Source organism: Monodelphis domestica, chromosome 2 (assembly GCF_027887165.1).
Source record: "Monodelphis domestica isolate mMonDom1 chromosome 2, mMonDom1.pri, whole genome shotgun sequence".
In the NCBI taxonomy this organism is placed as follows: Eukaryota; Metazoa; Chordata; class Mammalia; order Didelphimorphia; family Didelphidae; genus Monodelphis; species Monodelphis domestica.
Window position 1 is genome coordinate 479,466,420 of NC_077228.1, and position 22,334 is coordinate 479,488,753.

Genomic DNA, 22,334 nt, shown 5'->3' on the forward strand with positions numbered 1-22,334 from the left:
CGCCTTATCGGCGGCAAGAAAGTGCCAGGTTCCCCGGAATAACGGAAAAGTCATTCGAAAACCCAGGCCCTGGGCATATCCTAAGGAGGAACCGGAATCCCTCTATCCGATTTGGGAAGCCCCAGCCCGGGACCTAGATTGAAAGGCTGAAAATAGAAAGAGCAAGACTAACTCTAACCTTGGGCGAACCCGAGTTTGAATAATGAAAACATGAAGGATGATCGAATGAACGGCTGGACAATCGGCCAAAGGAAGCCAACTCCTTGTCACTGCTGGTCTAGTGAGACAGGCCCTTCGGATGCTGACCTGGGGAAATCAAGGCTGAGTGGAGAAGGGAGCCGAGGACCGGCCTGCCCCCAGCTAAGGGAAGACTGTGGGGGAAAGCTGCAGCTGAGAACTAGAGGAGAGACCAGACCTATAAGCCTTGCTCTCTTCGGTCCGGGTCATCTCGCGCCAGGCTGGGCTGGGCTGGAATGGTCAGGGTCAGTCAAGTCCAGAGATCTTGGGCGCCTTTCACTCCTCTCCCCCTAAACCGAGTTTGTCTCACTCAGTTGGCCCGCCACAATCAGCCCTTCGGTCTCTTTTCACCGCGACAGCCTCACCAATTTCCCAGTCTTCATCCCCAAAGTTCTCCGCCAGACCCCTGGCAGCGGATTTCGGTTCCCTGGCCCGATTTTCTCCGACCCAGGTTCCGACGGCCGCTGAGGGCAAAGGCACGAGAACAAAGGCCTTCGGGTGCCTTTGAAATCGGAACCTGACCAGGGAGAAAGTGTGGGTGATCTCTGGGGTTGAGGAGAGAAAGAAAAGGAAGGGAGGCCCAGGCGAAGAGGGACCCCGTGGAGTCCCCAGAATCCTCGCTGCCGCAAGAGGCTACAGAACTTAGCCCAACGACTCCGCGTCAGTGTGTCGGTCCCCCGCCCGCCCGTAGCCTCCCATCAGCGTTACCTTCCGCAGGGGCCTCGTAAAAGCGCCTGCCGTTGAGGGTCGGCCCAGGCCCGGGCTCCTGCAGGTACTTGGCGGGGGGCTTGGCCGCCTCCGGGGAATAGGGCTCCAGGGTTCCGCAGGCCGTCGCGTAGCGAGCAATCCGAGAGCCAGGGAGCGGAGCGGGGTGCAGGTGAGGAGAGGGTCCCGGTGGTTTGTCGGCCGCCGCCGGGTAAGCGCCGGGCCCTGAGCCATAAGGAAGGCAGCGCTCGGGCTCCATGCAGGCCTCCGGGGTCCCGGGCCTGGGACCCGGGAGCTTGTGCACGTACTCGGGACCGGCTGCCAGACCGGCCGGCTCTGGGGCTCGAGCTGCCCTCGCGGGTTGTGCGCGCCAAGGGGGGAGGGACCTGGGAACTGGGCCCCGGAGCCCCCGAGAGCGGCGCGCGCCGCGGGGGGCGGGGGGCGAGGGGGAGGGGGGGCAGTGTTCCTCCTGACTTAATCCACTAACTATCCACGTCACGTGCGGCGGTGCCCCGCGCGGGGATTAACCCCTCGGAGACCGGATGCACCCCGCCCGGGCCACCCTGTACCCAGTTCTCCGAGGTGAGCGCAGCTTCAGGGCGGAGTGGGGGAAGGACTGGACGACTTTTGCCCGGGTCCTACGTGCACCGGGAAGCCGAGTATGGGATAGAGCGTGTGCGCTCGGCCGGGGAAGGGATCCTCTTTTCTTCTGCCCCATCCCCGCCCCTAGTCTCTAAGACCGGGACAGCGCCCTTGGCCCGAGAGCCTTTCGAAAGTCCTAGCCCGGGGCACCCCGAGAGAACTAGGCGTTCTGCTTGCTACAATTCTCATCTTCCCGAAGAGCCGGCCTCGGGTTCTCTGGGACACTCGGAGAAGAAAACATGGGATAGCAGAAGAGCCCAGGCCATCCCTTCTCCTCCACAGACCCCCAGACCCCTGAGCAAGTGAGCGCTACTGTGCAAGGGCAACCCCGCTTGAATCCTCAAGGCTCCAGTAGTATTTACAGCCTAGCGAAAAGGTCGAGAGCTGAGGGTATTCTGGGAATGCCACCTCTTTGGACTAAATATGGACAGCATTGATGGCTGGGGCTAAGTAAAGGGCACTAGATTGGGGGTTCAGAGAACCTAGCTTTGACCCAGATATCCCTATTTCCTGCCTTGTGACCTAGAAGCTAGACCTCCATCTTCTTTGAGCCTCAGTTTCTGCATGGATTAACTGAGAATGGGGTGTAGATGATGGCTAAGTTTCCTTGCAATGCTAAAGTGATCCTTGGAACAGGTGGAGTGGCTGAGCTCAGCTATTTCTCTGCTAGGGGAGCAAAGCCACTCACTGGGGAGCCTACAAAGTCTGGAACATGCTTATTCCTTAAGAAAAGGTCCTTGCAAGAATGTTGGGCTGGGTTGTCTACAACAACCAGACATCTTCCCTTGCTTTTAGAAGAGGGTTAAGGGTAAGTGTAAGCTTACTCTAACAAAACAAGCTCTTCCCTTGATTAGATGGCCTTGACTTCATACTAAGAATTAAGTGGGAGAATCTGGAAGTGGTTTTGGTTCTTCAGAGGAAGAAAATCATGAATAACCAGGGCAACTGTGCAGAAGTCTCCTATGGAGCAATGACTTTATTACTCCATTCCCCTGAGACCTAGCTTAAGGCTGACTGGTTCTAGATTCAAGGCCTCCAAAGATTAAAGGAAAAATGATGGAGAAAGATGGATATTGTTTATATTTCAGTTTAATACTAATTTCTTAAAGGAATTCAAGTGTTTGCCTAGTGCGAACACCTCCTTCTTCCGCTGTGGGCTTAAAGGGGGTTTCTTGGCTGTCTTCAGCCAGGGCTGGGCAGTAAATCAAGACCAAACGGGAACCAGAAGCCCCTAGCCTCAATCTGAGTCATTTAGCCATTATTAAACAGACTTTGTGATTTCTCTGAAGCCTTATTGGTTTAAACACCAGGTTAGAGGCATGATCATCATGAGAGCCCTTACATGGCAGAATAGCAGAGCCATACTTAGAATTGTGGCTTACCTGGCAGAGTCAGGCAGTTAGTGAGCATTATTATAAATATTATAATAATGTTATAAAATATTAAGCATCTAGTGAGCTTTGGGCACTGTGCTAAGTACTAGAAATACAAAGAAAAGGAAAAGACCCTGCTCTCAAGGAATTCATGGTCTAAAGGGAGAGACAATAGGAAAAAATAATGTACAAAAGACAGAGGATAAAATGGAGATAATGAACAGAAGGAAGTCATTCATATTAAGGGGAATCAGGAATAAACACAGATGAAGAGGCATGGGAGATAGTCAGTGAAAATGCCCCAGGTCCTGAGATAGAGTGTCTTATGCAATGAATAGCAAGGAAGTCAGTGTCACTGAAAGGAGATGAATAAGGTGTAAGAACGTTGGAAGTTAGCAAGGGGCCAGATTGTGAAAGGCTCTGAATGCCAAAATATTTCATATTTGGTCCTGGAGGCAATAGAGAGCCACTGGAGTTGATTGAATGTGGTTAGATCTGCAGGTTAGGAAGGACAATTTGACAGCTGAGTCAGGGATGGACTGGAATGGAGACTTGAGTCAGAGACTAACTTTAGGACAATGTGATAATCCAGGGGTGAGGTGCCTGCCCCAGGGGGGTGGCAATGCCAGAGGAGAAAAGGAGAGTATATACCAGAAATGGGGGCAGACTATTTGTTTTTTAGATTTTCTTTAATTGGTTAGAGTATTTATCCAGGATTACAAAAATCATGTTCTTTTCCTCCCTTCCCTCCAGCCCCCTCCCATAGCCGATGCACAATTACACTGGGTTTTACATGTATCATTGGTCAAGATTTTAATATTTGGGTTTTTATTTTATTTAATTGATTAGCTTTAATGGGGTAGAATAGATAGGAATGGACAACAAGTTAAATATGGGGGGATCAGAGAGAGAAAAGGATTTAAGATAACACCTAGACTGGGAGCCTAGGTAACCATCAGGATGGTGGACAGCTATTACTTGACAAATAAAAAAGTTCAGGTTCATCAGAATTGGAATGAAAGTTAAATTCTTTCCCTTACTAAAAGAAATTCTCTTTCTGGGGCCTAGGTGATTCTAGATCCTTGAATTCTTCTGGACAACAAGCTTAGATGGATGATTTTGCTATAACTAGGGCTTTGGGCACCTCTTTAACAGAAGTATTTTTGAGTTTACTAAGTCCCTATAAAAAGACAATATGCTCTGGTGGATCGAAAGACTGATTTTGGAGTTAAGAAGATGTGAGTTTCAGTCCTGCCTCTGATACATGCTAGCCATGAGCCCATGAGTGAGACACTTGCTTATTTAGAAAACCCAGGCCAGACTATAAGTGCAAGAGGTTCTGTACCAGTGATGGTGGACCTATGGCATGGCTGCCAAAGATGGCATGCAGAGCCCTCTCTGTGAGCATGCAGCTGCCCTCCCCTTCCCCTCTCCCCCTCTCCACCACACCTGATGACATTTTTTCACACTCCCCCCTCTGCCCAGCAGTCAATGGGAGCATGTACAGGGGGTAAGATGGGAAGCTCACAGGCAACAGAACTGGAGGGGAGCAGAACTCTCAAGCCACTCTCCTCCCCCTTTACACCTGCTGAGGATATTCCTCACTTCATTCTCTCCTCCACCCAGAATTCCAATGGGAGTGCTTCCTACCTCCCATGTGTGGGGTAAAGGGGGGCAGGGCACACCTGGCACTCAGTGTGGGGGAAAGGCATGGCACAAGGTCTGAGGGTGGAGTGGGGGCGGGGCCTGACACTCCCTCTCACTAAGGTTCACCATCACTGTTCAATATCAATGGAATCACAGGCCTGAATAACAACAGAACATCTCTAGGAATGTAGGATTTGAGGCATAAGAGAATGAATCATAGGAAGAATATAAAACAAAGCTCCCACAATTAATCAGATTAAAGTTGAAGAGAAGAGGTTAATTTGCAAACGAAAAATAGCAGAAAACATGCCCATAACTACAATACAGACAATGAGTGTTATAGGACACATAGAGATGGGAACTGAGCACCAGGATTGTTGGGTTTCATTAGCGAATTAACTCTCCAAAACTGACTGGGTACTGGTTTGTTTCCTATCTGGATCTAACATGTTTGTCAAGGAGTGAAGTTTTGGGTTCAGTATTAGCATTCTCTTTTACCCCAGCCCTTCACTCCCCCATGCTGGGCTGTTATTCCTGCTTGAACCTTTGAAATACTAACTTGGGTGGCTGGGCCCAGGATTTGCCATATAAGTGCAGGTTTGAATGATCTTGATCCCATTGTCAGCTCACAACTTCACTCTGCTTGTGTAGATGTGGTTTTCAATAACCAGATTAATAAACTATTTTAAACCAGCTGGTTATGAAACAGCATGAATGGAGAATTTACAAACCCTCTTAAAACTTTCTCCCCCATCTGGCAGACTGAGTAATAAAACATCTCAGGTGTTAGCCACTCCATTTAATTTGGTTTCTTGGCTTAGCAGACACTATGATCCAGCTGCTACTGACCAAGCCATCACAGCTGTGTCCGTGGAGAAGCCAAATGAAGAGGCTGTAAACCACCCAGTGACTGGGAGCTAGGACTCCTGGCTTTTCTTCTTAGCTCTACCACTGACTTTTAGAATGGGGAGGAGTGTAGAAGTGATGGGATTTAGAGCAGAGTGGCCTGAGAGGTCTAGACTTCTTCTATGCCACCTCTCCTCTTCAAGCACTCTGCCTTCAGTTTTCCCTTCTGGAAGAGATTCTAGCCTCCTCCCTGGAAAAATGAACCCTTTTCTACTAAGTGCTTTGAGGTCTGTGAAAAACAGTACTTAAAAAACTAGGTGATTATGATAACTGACATTTATGAAGCACTTTGAAGTTTGCAAAGCACTTTACATTTGATCTCAATAAAAAACCTTTGAGAAAAATGCTCTGTTACACAGATAGGGAAACTGAGTCTAGGGGAGGTTAAGAGACTTGTGGCAAAAGAATGTCTGAAAGGCAGCTAGGTGACTCAGTGGATAGAGAACCAAGACTGGAAATGGAAGGTACTGGGTTCAAATGTGGCAGACACTTCTTAGCTGTATGACTGGGCAAGTCACATAACCCCAAATACCTAGCTTTTAAAATTTTACCTTGAAACAGATATTTAGTATCAATTCTGAGAGAAAAGGTAAAGGGAGAGAGAAACAGGCAGACAGATAGAGACAGAGAAAGGGGGAGAGAAAGAGAGAGAGACAGACAGACAGAGAGAGGGGGAGTAGGGAAAGGGAGAGGGGAAAAGATGGAGACAGAGAGGAGAGAGTCTTTTTTCTTTCTCCTTTCTCAATTCAATTCTATTTAATAAAAGACAGGCTATGCTTATTATTATTGCTAGAAATAGTAATAATGATAGCTAACATTTATTAAGCACTTTACAAATATTTTGTCATTTTATTCTCACAAGAATCCCATGGAAGTAAGTGCTATTATCATCCCTATTTTACAGAAGGTAAACAGAACTTAAGTAACTGGGGCTGAATTTGAACTCAGGTCTTCCTTACTCTAGGTCCAGTGCTCTATCAAAGTCCACTGAACAAAGGGAGTTGACACTGAGAACATTTAGGTCTCAGAGTCAAACAATAGCAAAGGCACTCTACTAAGGAAGAAAATGGGAATTATCTAGACTGTTTGGCTAAATGTTCAAGACTTAGTTCCTCAGCAGTAGGAACTGTCTTTTACCTCTCTTTGTGTGCCCAATGCTTTGCGTAGTGCCTGGAGTGTAGCAGGTGCCTGATCAATGCTTTGCCTTTGCCTATATAGATGTGCCTTTTTTCCCTGCAGGTAAAACAACTAGGGACAGGGCGGAAAATCTCCCAGTACAAATGAAGATGAGAACAGAATCTGGCTCCCGAGGCCCATAATGATGAGACAATAACCCTGAGCTCGATTCCCCCTTATCCTTCACTTCCTCTAATTTGCACCGGATGAAGATACATCCTAGTTCTTTATTCCTTCAGATGTCAAAATATATTGAGGTTGGGAGTATATATGTGAGAGCTGATTGAGTAGAACAAGTAATCCAGTGTTCTCCATTTCTTCAAGTCCTTACTGTATTTCTAAAATCATTTCTGGGAAGGATATACCCAGCCCTATGGGACTAGCTCATGATAAAGGCTTTGGCGGACTTGTTACCAGTGCCTCGTTTAATTTCCACCCATATCTAAACACTGACTTGATCATGGAGATCTCTGACCTTAGAGCCTTGGTACTTGCTTGATACTAACAACCTTTGCCCATCTTCTGCCACCTGTACTGTCATAAGACATCAGGTATGTCCAACTGGCCTGGGGAAGGATGGAACCTTCAGCTCCCATCCTTGTTGTTCAGTCCTGTCTAACTCTTTCTGAGCCCATTTGGAATTTTCTTGGAAGAGATATGAGAGTGGTTTGCCATTTCCTTCCACAGTTCATTTGACAGATGAGGAAACTGAGGCAAACGGAGTTAAGTGACTTGCTCAGGGTCACATAACTAGTTTGAGGTCTTCCTGACTCCATGTCTCCTACTGTACACTAAGCTACCTCAACCTCATTTTACATATAGGGAAACTGTGGCATATTTCTGATCACACACAATCACTCAAGGTAGGATTTGAATCCGCATCTTGATTCCAAGTTTAGCCTACTATCCTTTACTTTTCTTTTTAAACCCTTACCTTCTGACTTACAATTCAAAGCATCAACTAAGTAATGGTCCCAACGTAGAAGAGTGGTAAGGGTGAGGCAACTGAGGCTAAGTGACTTGTCTGGGGTGACATAACCAAGAGATGAGATTTGAACCCAGAACCTCCGATTTCCAGGCCTGACTCTCCATCTCTACTAAGTCACCTAGCTGCTCCCATTCATTATTTTTTAAAGTGTTTCTTCCTCTTTTCCTATCCAAGGGGAGAGTGAGAGGCATCCCATAAAAGATAAACAATTATAGTTGTATCTATCTATCACCTCTGAAAAGAATAACCATTTTACCCCCCAAATTCATGGAAAAACTTTCTTTTTGTCAGCGTCTTTTAATAAAATCATCCATTTTTCTTCCTCATAATAATTCACACTTATAATTTTTTAAAAAAGCTTTTAAAACATCTCTATTTCAAGTATAATATGGTAATTCCAACCCTGGTTTGCCAGTCCCAGCCTCATTCTGCATTTTTTCCCCTGTCTCATTTGTATTTTTACATGATTCATCAGCATTCTTCTCTTTTTTTCCTTTTTCTTTTTTTAAACTCTTACCTTCCATCATGGATTGGTTCCAAGGTAGAAGAGTATAAGGGCTAGGCAATGGGGGTTAAGTGACTTGCCCAGGGTCACACAGCTGGTAAGTGTCTGAGGCCAGACTTGAACCTAGGACCTCCATCTCTAGACCTGGCTCTCAATCCACTGAGCCACCCATCTACCCCCTCTTTCTTTCCTTCTTGATATGATTAAATTCATTCTACTTCTTTTCAAAACCTTCCTTTTGAGAGAAACTAATAAACTTAAAACATTGTCTTTCCCTCCTTCCCACGTGTATTATCATATTAAACATATTTCCCTGTTCACACCTATTGCTCACATAGAGCAAGAAGAATTCATGAAAGAAATAAAGGGAGGAATGGTTTCTTTCAATGTGCATTAGAATTTTAACGAAGTAGTATGGCCCCGTGGCTCTAGAGAAGGAGACTTTGGACTCAGAAAGACTGGAATTGGAGTCTTTCCTCTATCACATGCTACCTGTGTGATCCTGGGCAAGTAACTCTCCCTGCCCCAGTTTACAGAACAATTGCTGGTTGGGACCAGTGGACAGGATTTCAAAATGGGAAATTATGGACTAAATGCAATTTTCATAATGTGGACTAGATCTCTGATTTCACTGAAAAAAGGAACTCCAAGGGGGTAGCTCGGTGGCTGAGTGGATAGTGAAGTCCTGGGTTCAAATCTGATCTCAGACACTTCCTAGATGTCTGACCCATTGCTCTAGCCCTGACTGCTCTTCTACCTTAAACCAATACACAATATCATTTCTCAGATAGAACGTAAGTTTTTTTTTAATTAAAAAACAAAAAGGAACTCTGAATGTGGTAATATTAGAGTGGCACCTCTTAGACTTAGAGAGTGACCTGGTGGTACTGAAATTAAAGTGACTTGACCAAGGTCACACATACATTCTAAAGCTTAACCTCCCTTAGAAGTAGGGAGTCTTAAGTTTGTTATCCCCATTCTACAGATGAAGGAACTGAAATTCAGGAAGGATGAGTCACCTACCCAAGGGTCCCAGAGAGTTAAATATAGAACCCATGTCTCCTAACTGGACAGCCTGACTTTCCAGCTCGAAGGGGCTCTCCTGCCAAAAGTCTTGGTAATCAGGGAATCAAATTGGTTGCCCCTATATGTAACTTGGGGCTCCTGCAAAGCCAAAGCAGTTTGGTTATTTTACTGACTCCATTCAATTCAGACACAGAAATCTTAAATAGATTCTCCTGGGAAATGGAGAAAACTCGAGCAGATTATTTGCCTTTAGGAACATTCCTCTGGGAGGGTCAGGCACAGAAAGGGAAAATAAATCTTCAGATCCGGCTCTTCTACCTCACTCCCAGAAAATAAACTTTGCTCCCTTGGTTAAAGAGGCCACAGTTAGAACTGCCCATGGTTCCAGCAGCCCAAGCAAGGAGGCTCTGTTCTTGGAGGAAGTAGTTTAATGAATAGAACGTCATCCTAGGATCCCGATTCCTCCGGACAGCAAGGTCTCACATAGAAATTCTAAAGCTCAACCACCCTTAGAAGTAGAGTCTGGAGTCCGAGTGGCCCAGCTGGGAAGTCTTTGAAGCCACATTTGAACCCAGGACCTCTCCTCTCTAGATCAGACTCTCAATCCATTGAGTCACCTAGCTGCCCCCCTAATGAGTGTTTGATGTATCTGCAATCTGTTCATGGACTCCTATCAAGTCCTTTGCAACCTCTGCATTTTCTGTGGGACTTAGGAAATCGGGATGAGATACTGAATGAAATATAGGGCTTGGTTTAAGGAAGACTTGAATTTGAATCCTGCCTCATCCATTTACCAGCTGTCCAGCCCATGAGAATCTGGTAATGCCATTTTATTCCTTATTTATATACTTAATTTATAATATATTATATTAATTAATACATTATTCTATTAATTAACAAATTATACAATTTTATTATATAATAAAATAGAAATTATTACATAGTTAATAAAATAAATAAATACAAATATATCCATCTAAACATTTCTGTTGTGTGCCTTAGTCTTTTCATCTATAAAATGGGAAAAGTAATTTTCTCACTTAATATTTAATTTAATATACCTACTTAATAGGATTGCTGTGAAGATTGTATGAGATAATCTATGTAAATGCAGCTAGGCAGAATGGTAGATAGCATGCCGGCTCTGGTGTCAGGAGGACTCATTTTCTGGAGTTCAAATCTGGCCTCAGACACATTCTAGCCTTGTAACCTTGGGCAAGCCACTTAATCCTGTTTGCCTCACTTTCCTTATCTGTCAAATGAATTGGAGAAGGAAAATGGCAAACCATTCCAATTTCTTTGCCAAAAAAACCCTAAATAGGGTCACAAAGAATCAACAGGACTGAATCCCGACAACAAAACTAACGTAAATGCTTGGCAAACCTTATGGTATTACGTAGCTTGCTAGCTATTATTGTTAGGGCACTTTATTGATGGGCAAATTAAGGGAAATAATGTCAAAGTTTGAGTAATGCTGTAAGCTTCCATTTGTACAGCACTTTCCAATTTATGAACAACAATAGCCAGCTTTAATAGAGAATTTTAAGTTTGCAAAGCACTTTATGTACTTTATTTCTTTTGCTCTTCGTGACAATCTCAAGAGATATTATCCAGTTTGCAAAGAAGGAAATTGATGCTAAAAGAGCTTAAATGGCTGACTAGATTATAAATGCCCAGTAAAAAAAATAGAACTAATAATTAGTTAAGAAGAACCAGGTCTTCGGACTTCAGGGTCTGTATTACTTCCACTACACTGTATTACGGTACTAACTAGAGGAGTAGTTTCTGTTGGCCCTTGCTTTGAGTATTGAACTTTCTTGTCCCTGCTCTCCATGCAAGCCTCCGAGTCAGAGGTACCATCGTTGATCGACTGAGTACCTTCGCCCCTACTCGAGTATAAGGAGGCAGGGATGGTGTCTGTAAGCACCCACTAGTGTGTCTGTTGTTATTAAATATAACTTGGACAGTGGATTCCTGTGTTCTCTGGCTGGTTCCTCTCTGGGAAGGTCATCTTGTTTTATCAGACTCTGGGTCCCTCATCCTTAAATGGCCTCTGATAAAACAAGGGCAGGGATTTTCTGTTCGCTGTGTCCATGATGTAGTTGTTTTGGTTGGAGGAAGAGGTCCTTCCCTAGCTTCCACCCTTTTCCTTTCAGCATCCCCACCTCCCTCAAGAGAAAAAGAATGTTTAGCACATTCTAGCGGGAGTCAACTTAGTCCCAATCCCAGCCCTGCCACTTCCACGTGTGACCTTGTGCAAGTGACTTCGAACCTCGTTTTCTTTACTTGTAAAATAAGGGAGTTGGATTAGATGGACTCAGGATTATTTCAACCTATAAATTTGAGATTGCAGCTATAACGATCCATGTACACGTACTTGTGCAACTTGAAGGGACGAAGTGGGGCTAATCCAACAACATTTGACAAACAATTAAGTACCTACTTGAAGGACATGAAAGGAGAAATAAAAACCTATTCATGAGAATGGATTTACACAGAGAAAGAAACAAAATATAAACAAGTCCTTATGATTATTAACATCTAAAGGTATCCCTTTACAGTAGGAGTGTTGATGTCATCTCATTCAGGTTCCTGATTGTTAAATATTCAGTGTTAACATTTGCACTTTGGAAATCAGCAAATATTGTAAATCAGGATTTGATTTTATTGTTTTGTGGATTGTCTAGACTGAAACAGATAGTACCCAAAGGGGAATAATATGAAATATGTCTGAAAATGGGGACAGCTAGGTAGTTCAGTAGATAGAGATCCAAATCTGGAGATAGGAGGTTCTGGGTTCAAATGTGACCTCAGATACTTCCTAGTTATGTGATCCTGGACCAGTCACTTAACCCTATTTGGCTAGTCCTTACCCTCTTCTACCTTGGAATGAAAACCTAGCATTGGTTCTAAGATGGAAGTTAAGGGTTTATTTGTTTATTTAATTTATTTTTTTTTTAAGAACCCAATACTTGGTATTGGTTCTAAGGCAGAAGAGTGGTAAGGGCTAGGCAATGGGGATTAAGTGACTTGCCCAGGGTCACACAGCTAGGAAGTGTCTGAGGCCAGATTTTGAACCCAGAACCCCCTGTCTCTGGGCCTGATTCTCAATCCACTGAGTCACCCAGCTGCCCCTAAAGTTAAGGATTTAAAAACTATATATATATATATATATATATATATATTTATATTTATATATGAAAGGCAAGCTAAGGAGTTTGCATTTCATCCTAAAAGGCAGTAGTAGGAAACTACTGAGGATTCTTCAGTGAGTGACTGATGTGGTGGACCTGTGCTTTAGGTAGATCCCCCCTACCCCCAGAGGTTGTGTAGAAGATGTTTTGGAATAAGTAGATAACAGGAGTCTGAAATCTAGTCAAAAAGCTATTGCAATGATCCACTGTGGAGGTAAGGAGGATCTCAATTAAGGTGGAGGTCATGTAAGATGAGATTGATGGTAGACATATCAGTAGAGAAATAATAGATGAGATTAGTGACTGATTGGATACACTAGGATGAAAGAAGAGTGAAAAGTTTCAAGGATGACTTTCTAATATCAGACAATTATACTGGGTGACCATGAAGAAGTTAGTACTCATAGCAGAAAGAACAGATGTTAGAGGAGAAGATCGGAGGGTAACTATTGGAGGGTAGCTAGGAGGAAAACAGTTCATTTTCTACCCTTTTCTCAGACTTCATCTTTTTTTGACCCCTTTTCTTGTCCCCTTTGGACACTTTTGGACACTATTGGACTATCCCTTCTTCTTGAATACTCTCTTCTTCCTTGAATGATGGAATTTTATCATTTAAGAAATAGTTGGGACCTTGGAGGAAGCAGATTCAATCACCTGAAGGACTTGGGAATCCTACAAGGGATGAAGAAGTAAGAGATGAAGGATTAGAAGCAATAAAAGTAGAAGGCTTTTACTATTAGTTTGCCTATGAAATGGAGGAGAGAACTCAGACAAAAGCTTAAGGGAATAGCACTAAATCCAAATGAAAGATTTCAAGGAAGAGAGAGACTTGGGAATTTGTAGGTAGTAGAGAAGGAGCCAGTAAGTAGAATAGGAAAGATTAATGAGGGAAAAGAGGAGAGTGGAGAGACTGAAAGGGCAGCTTTCCCTAAGCTAAGGATCTGGGAAGACTTTTATAGAAAACCCTTGGTTCCAGTCACTGAGGGGACCCCTTGAAATGATTTCAGCAGGAAATCCATTGGTTCCAGAACGTAGGCTTCAGATTTGTTATTTTACAGTGTTAACAACTATGTAATTATCACATTTCAGGGGCCCCTCAGAGAAAAACCAAACAACACAGCATGAACACCCTTAGCAATAGGGGGTAGACCTGAGCCCACCCTTTCATGAGATAAATCTGAGCATTGAGGTCTAATTCATAGGAACATCCATTTAGGTCCATTTCCCCCTTCAAACTGTAGATCAGTTTACTTGAGTAGAGAGTACATAATTACTTAATACTTTTATTACTTTCATTCCTTCATCTCTTACTCTTTCATCCCTTTTGGATCTGGCTTCCAAAACCCTCCTAGCACCCAAATCGCTTTCTCCAAGGTTTCTTTCCAATGATTTCTCAGTTGCTAAATTTCTACCATGCAAGGGAGAATAGAGTATCTAGGAGGGAGAGATAGTCAACAATGTTCAAAGGGGACAAGAAAGGGGATCAAGATAGCAATGTATGGCTGGAAACACAGGCCAAAGATATCCTGGGATAGGCACACCAAATTGCTTGTGTTTAATTCTGAAATCCAGAAGGGAACCATTAAAGTTTCTTGACCCAGTGAGTGCCATGGTCACAGTGCACTTTGATTTAGGAAGATTATTTTGACAACTGTGTAGAGGATGGCCTGGAGAGGAAAGATACTAGATGCTAGAAATCCAATTAAGAGGCTCTTGTTGTAGTGACAAAAGGTGATAAGGTCCTGAGCTATAGTGGAGGTCAGAGGTTATGGTCTGAGGATGCCCTGGAGCAGTGACTGGGGCTGGTTCTCCATCCTATCTGGGCATCCTGTAGTCTGTGTCGCTTTAGCAAACACATTCCTCAGGATAAAATGCACCTTGAGGGGCCCCAGATTATGTCTTTGGGGAGAAGAGCCAATGGAACAAAGAAGCCTTCTGTCAGGTTTTCCATTCTCACTCAGCTTGGAAAAGATGCTTGTAAACATGGTGACAACATGTGCCAAAGAAGCTACTTGAGTTCAGGAATCTGATGAATTAGCAAATTCTTAAAGTTCCTATTTGTGTGGTACTTTTCTCACAATAATCCAGTTTGGGCAGGAATTATTATCAATCCATCCACCATTCAGCCACCAACGTGATTTTCCTAAAATAAAGGTCTGATCACATCACTTCCTTTCTCAATAAACTCAAGTGGCTCCTTATTGCCTCTAGGATCCAATTCAAGATCCTCTGGTGATCAAAGCCCTATATTACCTAGCCCTTCCCCATTCACACTCTTAAAAAAAAAAAACCCTTACCTTTAGTTTTAGTATTAATACTGTGCATTGGTTCCAAGGCAGAAGAGACCTAAAGGCCAGACCATTTAGGTTAAGTGATTTGCTCAGGACCACATATCTAGGAAGTATTTGATGCCACATTTGAACCCAGAACCTCATGTCTCCAAGCCTGACTCAATCCACTGAGCCACTTAGCTGCCCCTGTTTTTATTCTTCTTACACTTTATTCCCCAACACATACTTCAGTCCAGTGACACCGGCTTTCATACTGTTCCTCAAACAAAATCCTCCATCTCTCCATTCCAGGCATTTTCTCTGATTGTCTCCATGCCTGGACTGCTCTTCATCCCTATCTCTGCTGCCTGGCTTTTGTGGCTTCCTTGAGTCTCATCTAAAATCCTACCTTCTGCAAGAAGCCTTTTCCTAGTTCACCTTAATGCTCGAACTTTTCCTCTTCCTCCCCTCCTTTATCCTATATATAGCTCCTTTGTACATATTTGCTTGGCTATTGTCTCCTTCATTAGACTGTGAGTTCCTTGAAGGCAGTATTACCTTTTCCTCTTTTTGTGTCTTCAGCACTTAGCACAGTGCCTGGCACATAGTAGGTGCTTAATAAATGCTTATTGACCATCTGTCTGAGAAGGGGAAACTGAGACTCAAGGAAGTTGATTGTCCTCTCCAAACTCATGCAATTCCACAGATTCTCAGGATCAGTAGGAACTTCAGAGGTCTTCTATGCCTACTTTGTACAAACCTGAACAAGAGATCTGAGACTTTCCCATAAGTTAGAGAAGAAAAGGAGGCAGGGAGCTTTAGAGGACACCCATGGTGAGGAGTTAGAACATGAATGAGAATCCAACAAAGGAAACTGTGAAGTAGTCATGTAGGGAGAAAGAGACCCACATAAGAATCAAAAAGGAGAAAGGAATATCCAGGGTGACGAGAAAGCCAACAGTATCAAAAGCTGTAGAAGGTCAAGAAAGATGAGGTCCACAAATTTAGCAACTTGGAGATCATTAGAAATTCTCAGCTTTTCTTCCACTGGGAAGCAAGTGATCTCAAATTCCCTCCAATCCCAAATAAAGTGCTGTTTCCTCGCTAACATGTTCCCCTACAAATACATATGCATAGTATTTCTTCCCTGGATTCCAAGGGCTATGGCGCCTTGAGTAGCTCATCACTTCATCAAGGAAGCTCCTCTTCCTTGATTAGGGCCAGGAATTTTCTAGGAAGTGTGGCAGAATCTTCCCCAGGCAGGTACCTCTGATTAGTTTCTTGGGTGGTGTTCCAAGCAGGGAGAAGTTGGGGTGACTAGACTTGGTTACATGTTCAATGAGTGTGCTCTGGCTCCACTCTCTCTGAGCCGGGCTAGTTACATCATCTTTCAGAGTCCCTGAACCATTTGTGGATTTCTCCTTTTTCTGACATCATAAACTGTGTTCGCCATATTTGTTGGGATGGGGGCTAGTAACTAGCAGGTCTGTTCTATTAGCCATGTAACATCAGTTAGACTTTCTTTACAAAGGGATATTTGCTTCACAGACAGAGCAACATTACATAACATTTCCCCCTACCGCCTTGGGGGCATAATCCCCCCTATTGGAGCCCAGTCCCTGCCAAGGATTGGTCCACCAGACTCCTGTCCAGATGCTGCATCTGGATCTCCGCTACAGGTGGACTGGGGTCTTGATGATCATCCCTAACGGTTTTTCACTCTGCTCCTCAGGGTACGTCTGGGAATCCTGGAATCTGGAATGACAGCATGATGAGGAGCTCTCTGGATCTTTGGAACCATCGAGGTTATGAGCTACACTCCCTTCACCAGTTGCCAAGCTCCCTGACAAGAGAGTACATTAAGGACCTCCTCTTCACCATGTGGTTAGTCAAGCAATACCAGCTACAGAACATCAAAGCAAGTTCCCATCTCTCCCAAGCACTTACCTCACACATCATCCTGATTCTTCCAGAAGCCGTTCCCCAGTGTTCTCCACATGGAGAAACCACCTTAGCCAGCTAATGGGGTCTGCCCAGGCTCCAGACCCCCATTACATATACAAGATGGGTGTGGAAGTTTCTAGCATGAAAAATGACAGAAAATGTCAGGGCTGGGATGGGGAGAGAGAGGAGGATGAAAGGAAGAAGTATATCTTGAGCAGAGGCATGCTATTGCCTTGTGGACCCCAAATTGCTGCTCTGCCTCCCCCAAACCGTCAAGCAGAGATTTTCCTGGGCAGTGTATGGCTTTCCTCACTTTTCCACCCCCACTAACCTGAGCACACATGTCAGGTAGCAGTTGGTGGTCGTTATTAGCAATCATGCCCCTCTGGAATCATGTGGAGGGCTGAGTGTAAGTATCTCACGTGGGATTCCACATTTTGATTAGAGGACGTCACATCATCTTGTATAAATGGCTGTAAGTTCCTCCATTCCATTCAGCAGAATGTTTGTTGGTACAGGGAAAGGACTGAAGCCTTAGTTCAGCAGATTTCTGGACCTGGAGCCAGATAGTCCTGGGTCTGAATGCCTCCCGTGCATCCCTTATCAAGTCACCCACCTATTAGAACCTCAGTTTCCTCACTGGTAAAGAAGGAAATGATACTATCACCTGTCCAATAGTGTCATTAAAAAAGGATCAAATAAGATAACATATTTAGGATGCTTTTTAGAGAGGAGGGAGGAAGATGGGGACTAGGGATAGAATTTCAAAAAAGGGCGGGGGGGAAGAAAACAGAAGGAAGCCTAAAAAGAATCACAGACAAGCAGGACAGCTTTGAAGGTTACATGTTGGGGAAGCGAGGTGGCTAGTCAGGTCTATAGATGGGAGGTCTTGGGTTCAAAATATCCTGGAATAGTTTATAGATCTATGAGAGTTAGGGCTGTAAAGTGAGTAGAAAACTGGCCTTCAAGCCAGGAAGACTTGGTTTCAAGGTTTAATTTTCTAATTTTTGTTTGTTTCTAACAAATCTGGCCTCAGATGCTTCCTAGCTTTTTGCCTAGCCCTTACCACTCTTCTGCCTTGGAACCAATACTTAGTATTGATTTTGTGACAGAATGTAACAGTTTCTTTTTTTCAGTTACATGTGAAACATTTTATATACTTAAAAATAAAAGTAAATCCTGTATAGTAGAGACTCGTATCTTCATGTATAATCTTTCTTTTGTTCTATATTGATTATGAAAATTGTCATCTTATTTGGTATTAGTTCAGAATTAAAATTAAGTGCTATAAATAAATAATAACAAATAACTTGTCATCTCAAGGAGGGAAGAAGGAAGAGAGGGAGGGAAAATTTTGGAAGTCAAACTTTAAAAAAATGAATGTTAAGGGGACAGCTAGATGGCTCAGTGTATTGAGAACCAGACCTAGAGATGGGAGGTCCTGGGTTCAAATCTTGCCCCAGACACTTCCCAGTTGTGTGACCCTGGGCAAGTCACTTAACCCCCATTGCCTAGCCCTTACCACTCTTCTGCCTTGGAACCAATACAGAGTATTAATTCTAAGATGGAAGGCGAGGGTTTAAAAACATAAATAAACAAAAATAAAATGAATGTTAAATTTTGTTTTTACATGTAATTGGGGAAAAACTAAATGCCTTGAGAACCATAAAACTATGAATGTGAGTTATTGGAATGGTAAGAGAAGCCAGGAGAATGCTGATCAAATTAATGAATTGCTCAGATAACTTGATGAGCTTCTGCAGCATGAGCTTTTGTCTGAAGGGCATCACCCCCTGAGGCAGATGTGTGCAGGGTTACCTTACTGAGAGGGCAGAGGGACCTCCCCTCTTGCTTTCTGGTGACTGGGCCACCTCTATGATAATTGCTGATGGAATGTCCATGAAAGTGGGGTGGGGAGGAGTGTTGTTGGAAGAACTGTCCCTTAGGGGTATTCTAAAGTTTTTGCATTCTCTCTTTCTCTGTTGGATTTCTAGACTGGAGCATTACTAGAACTTCATTCTTGGAGGGAAGGTGCCAAGTTTGCTTTCACACCCCCTCGAACCACTCCCAGGCAGAATAAAAAGCAACTCTCATGAGAACCTGAGAAGGAAGTTCGAGAACATTGTTCCTGAGCTCTAATGTCCTGGATGGAGAAGAGAATGTTTTGAAATCTCTAGGATTCATGATCTTGTAATCTATTCTTCTAGCCTGAGAAGGGGAGATCTCTTGGGCAATATCAGCTTTCCAAAGTGCTTCATGGGAAAACCCAAGTGCAAGATGTCTTGAGTGTGAGAAGTCCAGCCTTGGCCTTCTGGAAAGAGATCGATTTCAACTGGAATGCCAACATGCCTCTGCCACTGAAGTCCTTGGTTGGGGAGATCCAAGGAGATCTGGACCTTGCCATATTTCCTTGTTATTGCTGTTAAGGCTTTGCTAATAAATGTCTAAGGTGAAGGGGGATTCTTACTTAATCGCCTCCAAAATATATTTACTTTGGGGGAGGACAGAATCCAATGGAATATTTGGAAGTTGGATGGATCTACAAGAGGCAGGGTTGTATAGGGAATAAAAATTGGCCTTTAAGCCAGGTAGACTTGGTTTCAAGATTTGTTCCTAACCTAGGAACAAATGCTGTTGATCCTGGCCAAGTCACCTCTCAGTTAACTTCTCAGAACTCTATTAAGTTTCTATGACTCAGAGTTGAAGAGAAGTTTGCTGATCTCCCTTGATTGAAGGCATTCCTTCATTCAGGAATTCTCCAGAGTAGTGGTGTCAAACTCAAATACAAATGGGGCCAATAAAATGTATAAAAAGATTCTCTGGGCTGTACATGTATGCACATAAAACTTATATGTATCTCAGACTTAGAAAACCACATATTAACATTGTCCATTCTTTAATATATTTGTATCTATTTTGTTAAATAATTCCCAATTAATTTTTTAAACCTTTACTTTATGTCCTAGAATTAATTCAAAGTATTGAGTCCAAGGCAGAAGAGTGGTAAGGGCTAGGCAATGGGGGTTAAGTGACTTGTCCAGGGTCACACAGTTAGGTTAAAGTCATATTTGAACCCCGGACCTCCTGTCTCCAGGCTTGACTCTCTATCCATTGAGCAATCTAACTGCTCCCTCCCAAATATATTTTTAAATTTAAATTTAAAATTAAATATTTTTAAAACCCTTACCTTCCGTCTAAGAATAAATACTGTGTATTGGTTCTAAGGCAGAAGAGTGGTAAGGGCTAGGCAATGGGAGTTAAGTGACTTGCCCAGGGTCACACAGGTAGGAAGTGTCTGAGGCCAGATTTGAACCCAGTACCTTTCATCTCTGAACCTGGTTCTCAATCCACTGAGCCACCTAGCTGCCACCTCCCAGTTACATTTAATCCAGATCTGGAACCACTCACTAAAAGGTCAAGACTTAATTCCAGTCCCACCATATTGATGCATGTACCCTTGGGAGACATTTACATTTCATATATTTCTGTGGGAATGAAAATAAGCTGTCTCATATCCAGTACTCAGATTTTACATTGAGTTCCTGTATGGGAGTTGAGGATCTTGATACTCCCATTTAAACACAAATTATACCCAAGTTTTACGTTTTAAAAAAAAGTTTTTGCAAAGGGAAATTTACTGAGAAGGTATAGCAAGAATAGAAGGCAGAAAGCACTTCCCTTCAACATTTTGTGGTACATTCCGCCATTTACCTTCTGGGTCTCTGGGGAGAATGGGTTAAACCTCACCTTAAGGCAGTTGTTGTGATGTTTTTACTCCACCAAGTTCATTTCAAATGTGAAATAACCCCTGGATGAGCTGCTGTCACAACTTGATTGCCTTATCGCCATCACTATGTGGGATCAAGAAAATTACTCCGGGCTTTGGAACTTCTCACTGGGCTTTCCTTCCTATACCATGATGGGGTCTTCAGCTCTGAAACTTTTGCAGGGTTCAGTCTAGTAACATTTCAAAGCTCCCAAAGTAAAAGCCTTCTCTAATACTCTTTTACCTCAGGTTAAGGGAGAATAGACACAACAGAGACTAAATAATAATGATAATGATAATAAAGCCATTTGTGGACAGGGTGGGGAAATAAAGATTCAAAGTGTCTGTCTGTCTGTCTGTCCATCTATCTCTCAGCCTAGAGGTTTACAACATTCTTCACTCAAATAAAGCCAGGATACAGAGTTTCAGTTTTGCTTTGGTGATTTCTCTGAACTATAACTCCTTTCTCTCTCTCTCTCTCTCTCTCTCTCTCTCTCTCTCTCTCTCTCTCTCTCTCTCTCTCTCTCTCTCTCTCTCTCTCTCTCTCTCTCTCTCTCTCTCTCTCTCTCTCTCTTTCTCTCTCTCTATTTCTCTCTCTCTCTCTCTCTCTCTCTCTCTCTCTCTCTCTCTCTCTCTCTCTCTCTCTCTCTCTCTCTCTCTCTCTCTCTCTCTCTCTCTCTATTTCTCTTTCTCAGTTTGTGTCCCAGGACTCCTCCTCTAAGGGAGGAAAAATGATTATGATTACTCAGTCCACAGGGAAGAGTATGAGGAGTCCTAGATTTATACAACTCCTGTAAGCACTGATGAAGTAATTAAGCAGTCTTTGGCCAGGTCTCTTGGACCATCTGCCAGGAACCCTAACATAGATTTAGGGTCATTGTGACCTTGGCAGACCCAGCAACTCTAACAGCTCATCCAAGTCCATCAGATAGCTCTGAGGCTTAGTGATAACATTTAACCCTCAATAGTCTGGGCACTCTCAAATTCAATGACTTAGGGATGAGTACTAAAGGAGAAGTCCAGGGATAGTTGGATAAGGGGTATGACTCAAAGCTCCAGAAGGTTTTTTGATTTGGTTGAGTTTTTTTTTTTTTTAAGGCAGAGGATGGAGGGGTAGTTGAGGTTCTAGAGCTATGATTCCAAGTGTAGAGTGAATTGGGGGAAGTGGGTTAGCTCAGTGAACTGAGAGACAGACCTAGAAGCAGGAGGTTCAAATTTGGATTCAGACATTTCCTAGCTGTGTGACCCTGGACCAGTCACTTAACCCCCATTGCCTAGCCCTTACTGCTCTTTTGCCTTAGAATTAATACACATTATTGAGCCTAAGATGGAAGGTAAGAGTTTTTTTAAAAGAGTATAGTGAATTGCCATTGGGAAATTCCTGCATGGGGGCAATTGATCTGCAATTAATAATCTTGGACCTTAACCTGGGGAGACATTAAATGATTTACGCATGGTCACACAACTCACAGTATCACAAGTAGAATATGAATTTGGGTCTGCCTAACTTCAAAGTCAGCCCTTTGCCTACTATACCAAACTGCCTCTCATTCTGCGTTTAGTGTTTTTTTAATATTATGCAAAATGTTGTGTCCTATGAGGATGTGGCTTCCATATTTATTTCACGGGCAGCCAATTTTCTCTGAAAAATTGTTTTGAAGTTAGTATAGACAGAATGTTGTCCTTAACAGAAGGCAGTCTGATTATAAACAATCATTCAGAGAAAATGGATTTGGGGAGAAGGCAGTCCACGGAAGGACCATCTCAAGAAGCAGCCTTCACCTAAGGTTGTATTAGGGCTGGACCATTTATCCTTGTGTCACACAGTAGCCTAGGTCAACAAAGGACCGGGATATGAGGCTCAAAGACCCTTGTGATTGTAATGAGGAAGTGTGCCCTATCAGGGAAGAAGCATCCCTTTCCCCAACCATTTCATTGCCCTGGAATAAAATCCT

General features: G+C 43.4%; 1 protein-coding gene and 1 long non-coding RNA gene across 2 annotated transcripts in view; one reads left to right on the top strand and one right to left on the bottom strand.

Annotated features, from left to right (window-relative positions):
* ALX3 (ALX homeobox 3) overlaps window positions 1-1,365 on the bottom strand; it is a 15,627-nt gene extending 14,262 nt beyond the window's left edge. The window contains exon 1 of the mRNA XM_001372564.4: window positions 946-1,365. Within this exon, the coding sequence (XP_001372601.1) occupies window positions 946-1,201 (256 nt within the window). The 5' untranslated portion in view covers window positions 1,202-1,365. The remainder of the gene's footprint in view (window positions 1-945) is intronic.
* LOC130457504 (uncharacterized) lies at window positions 1,025-19,061 on the top strand. Its single transcript, XR_008916761.1, has 3 exons — window positions 1,025-1,114; window positions 16,402-16,553; window positions 18,608-19,061. It is a non-coding gene; the product is annotated as an uncharacterized LOC130457504 (long non-coding RNA).
* Window positions 19,062-22,334: the final 3,273 nt, after the last annotated feature.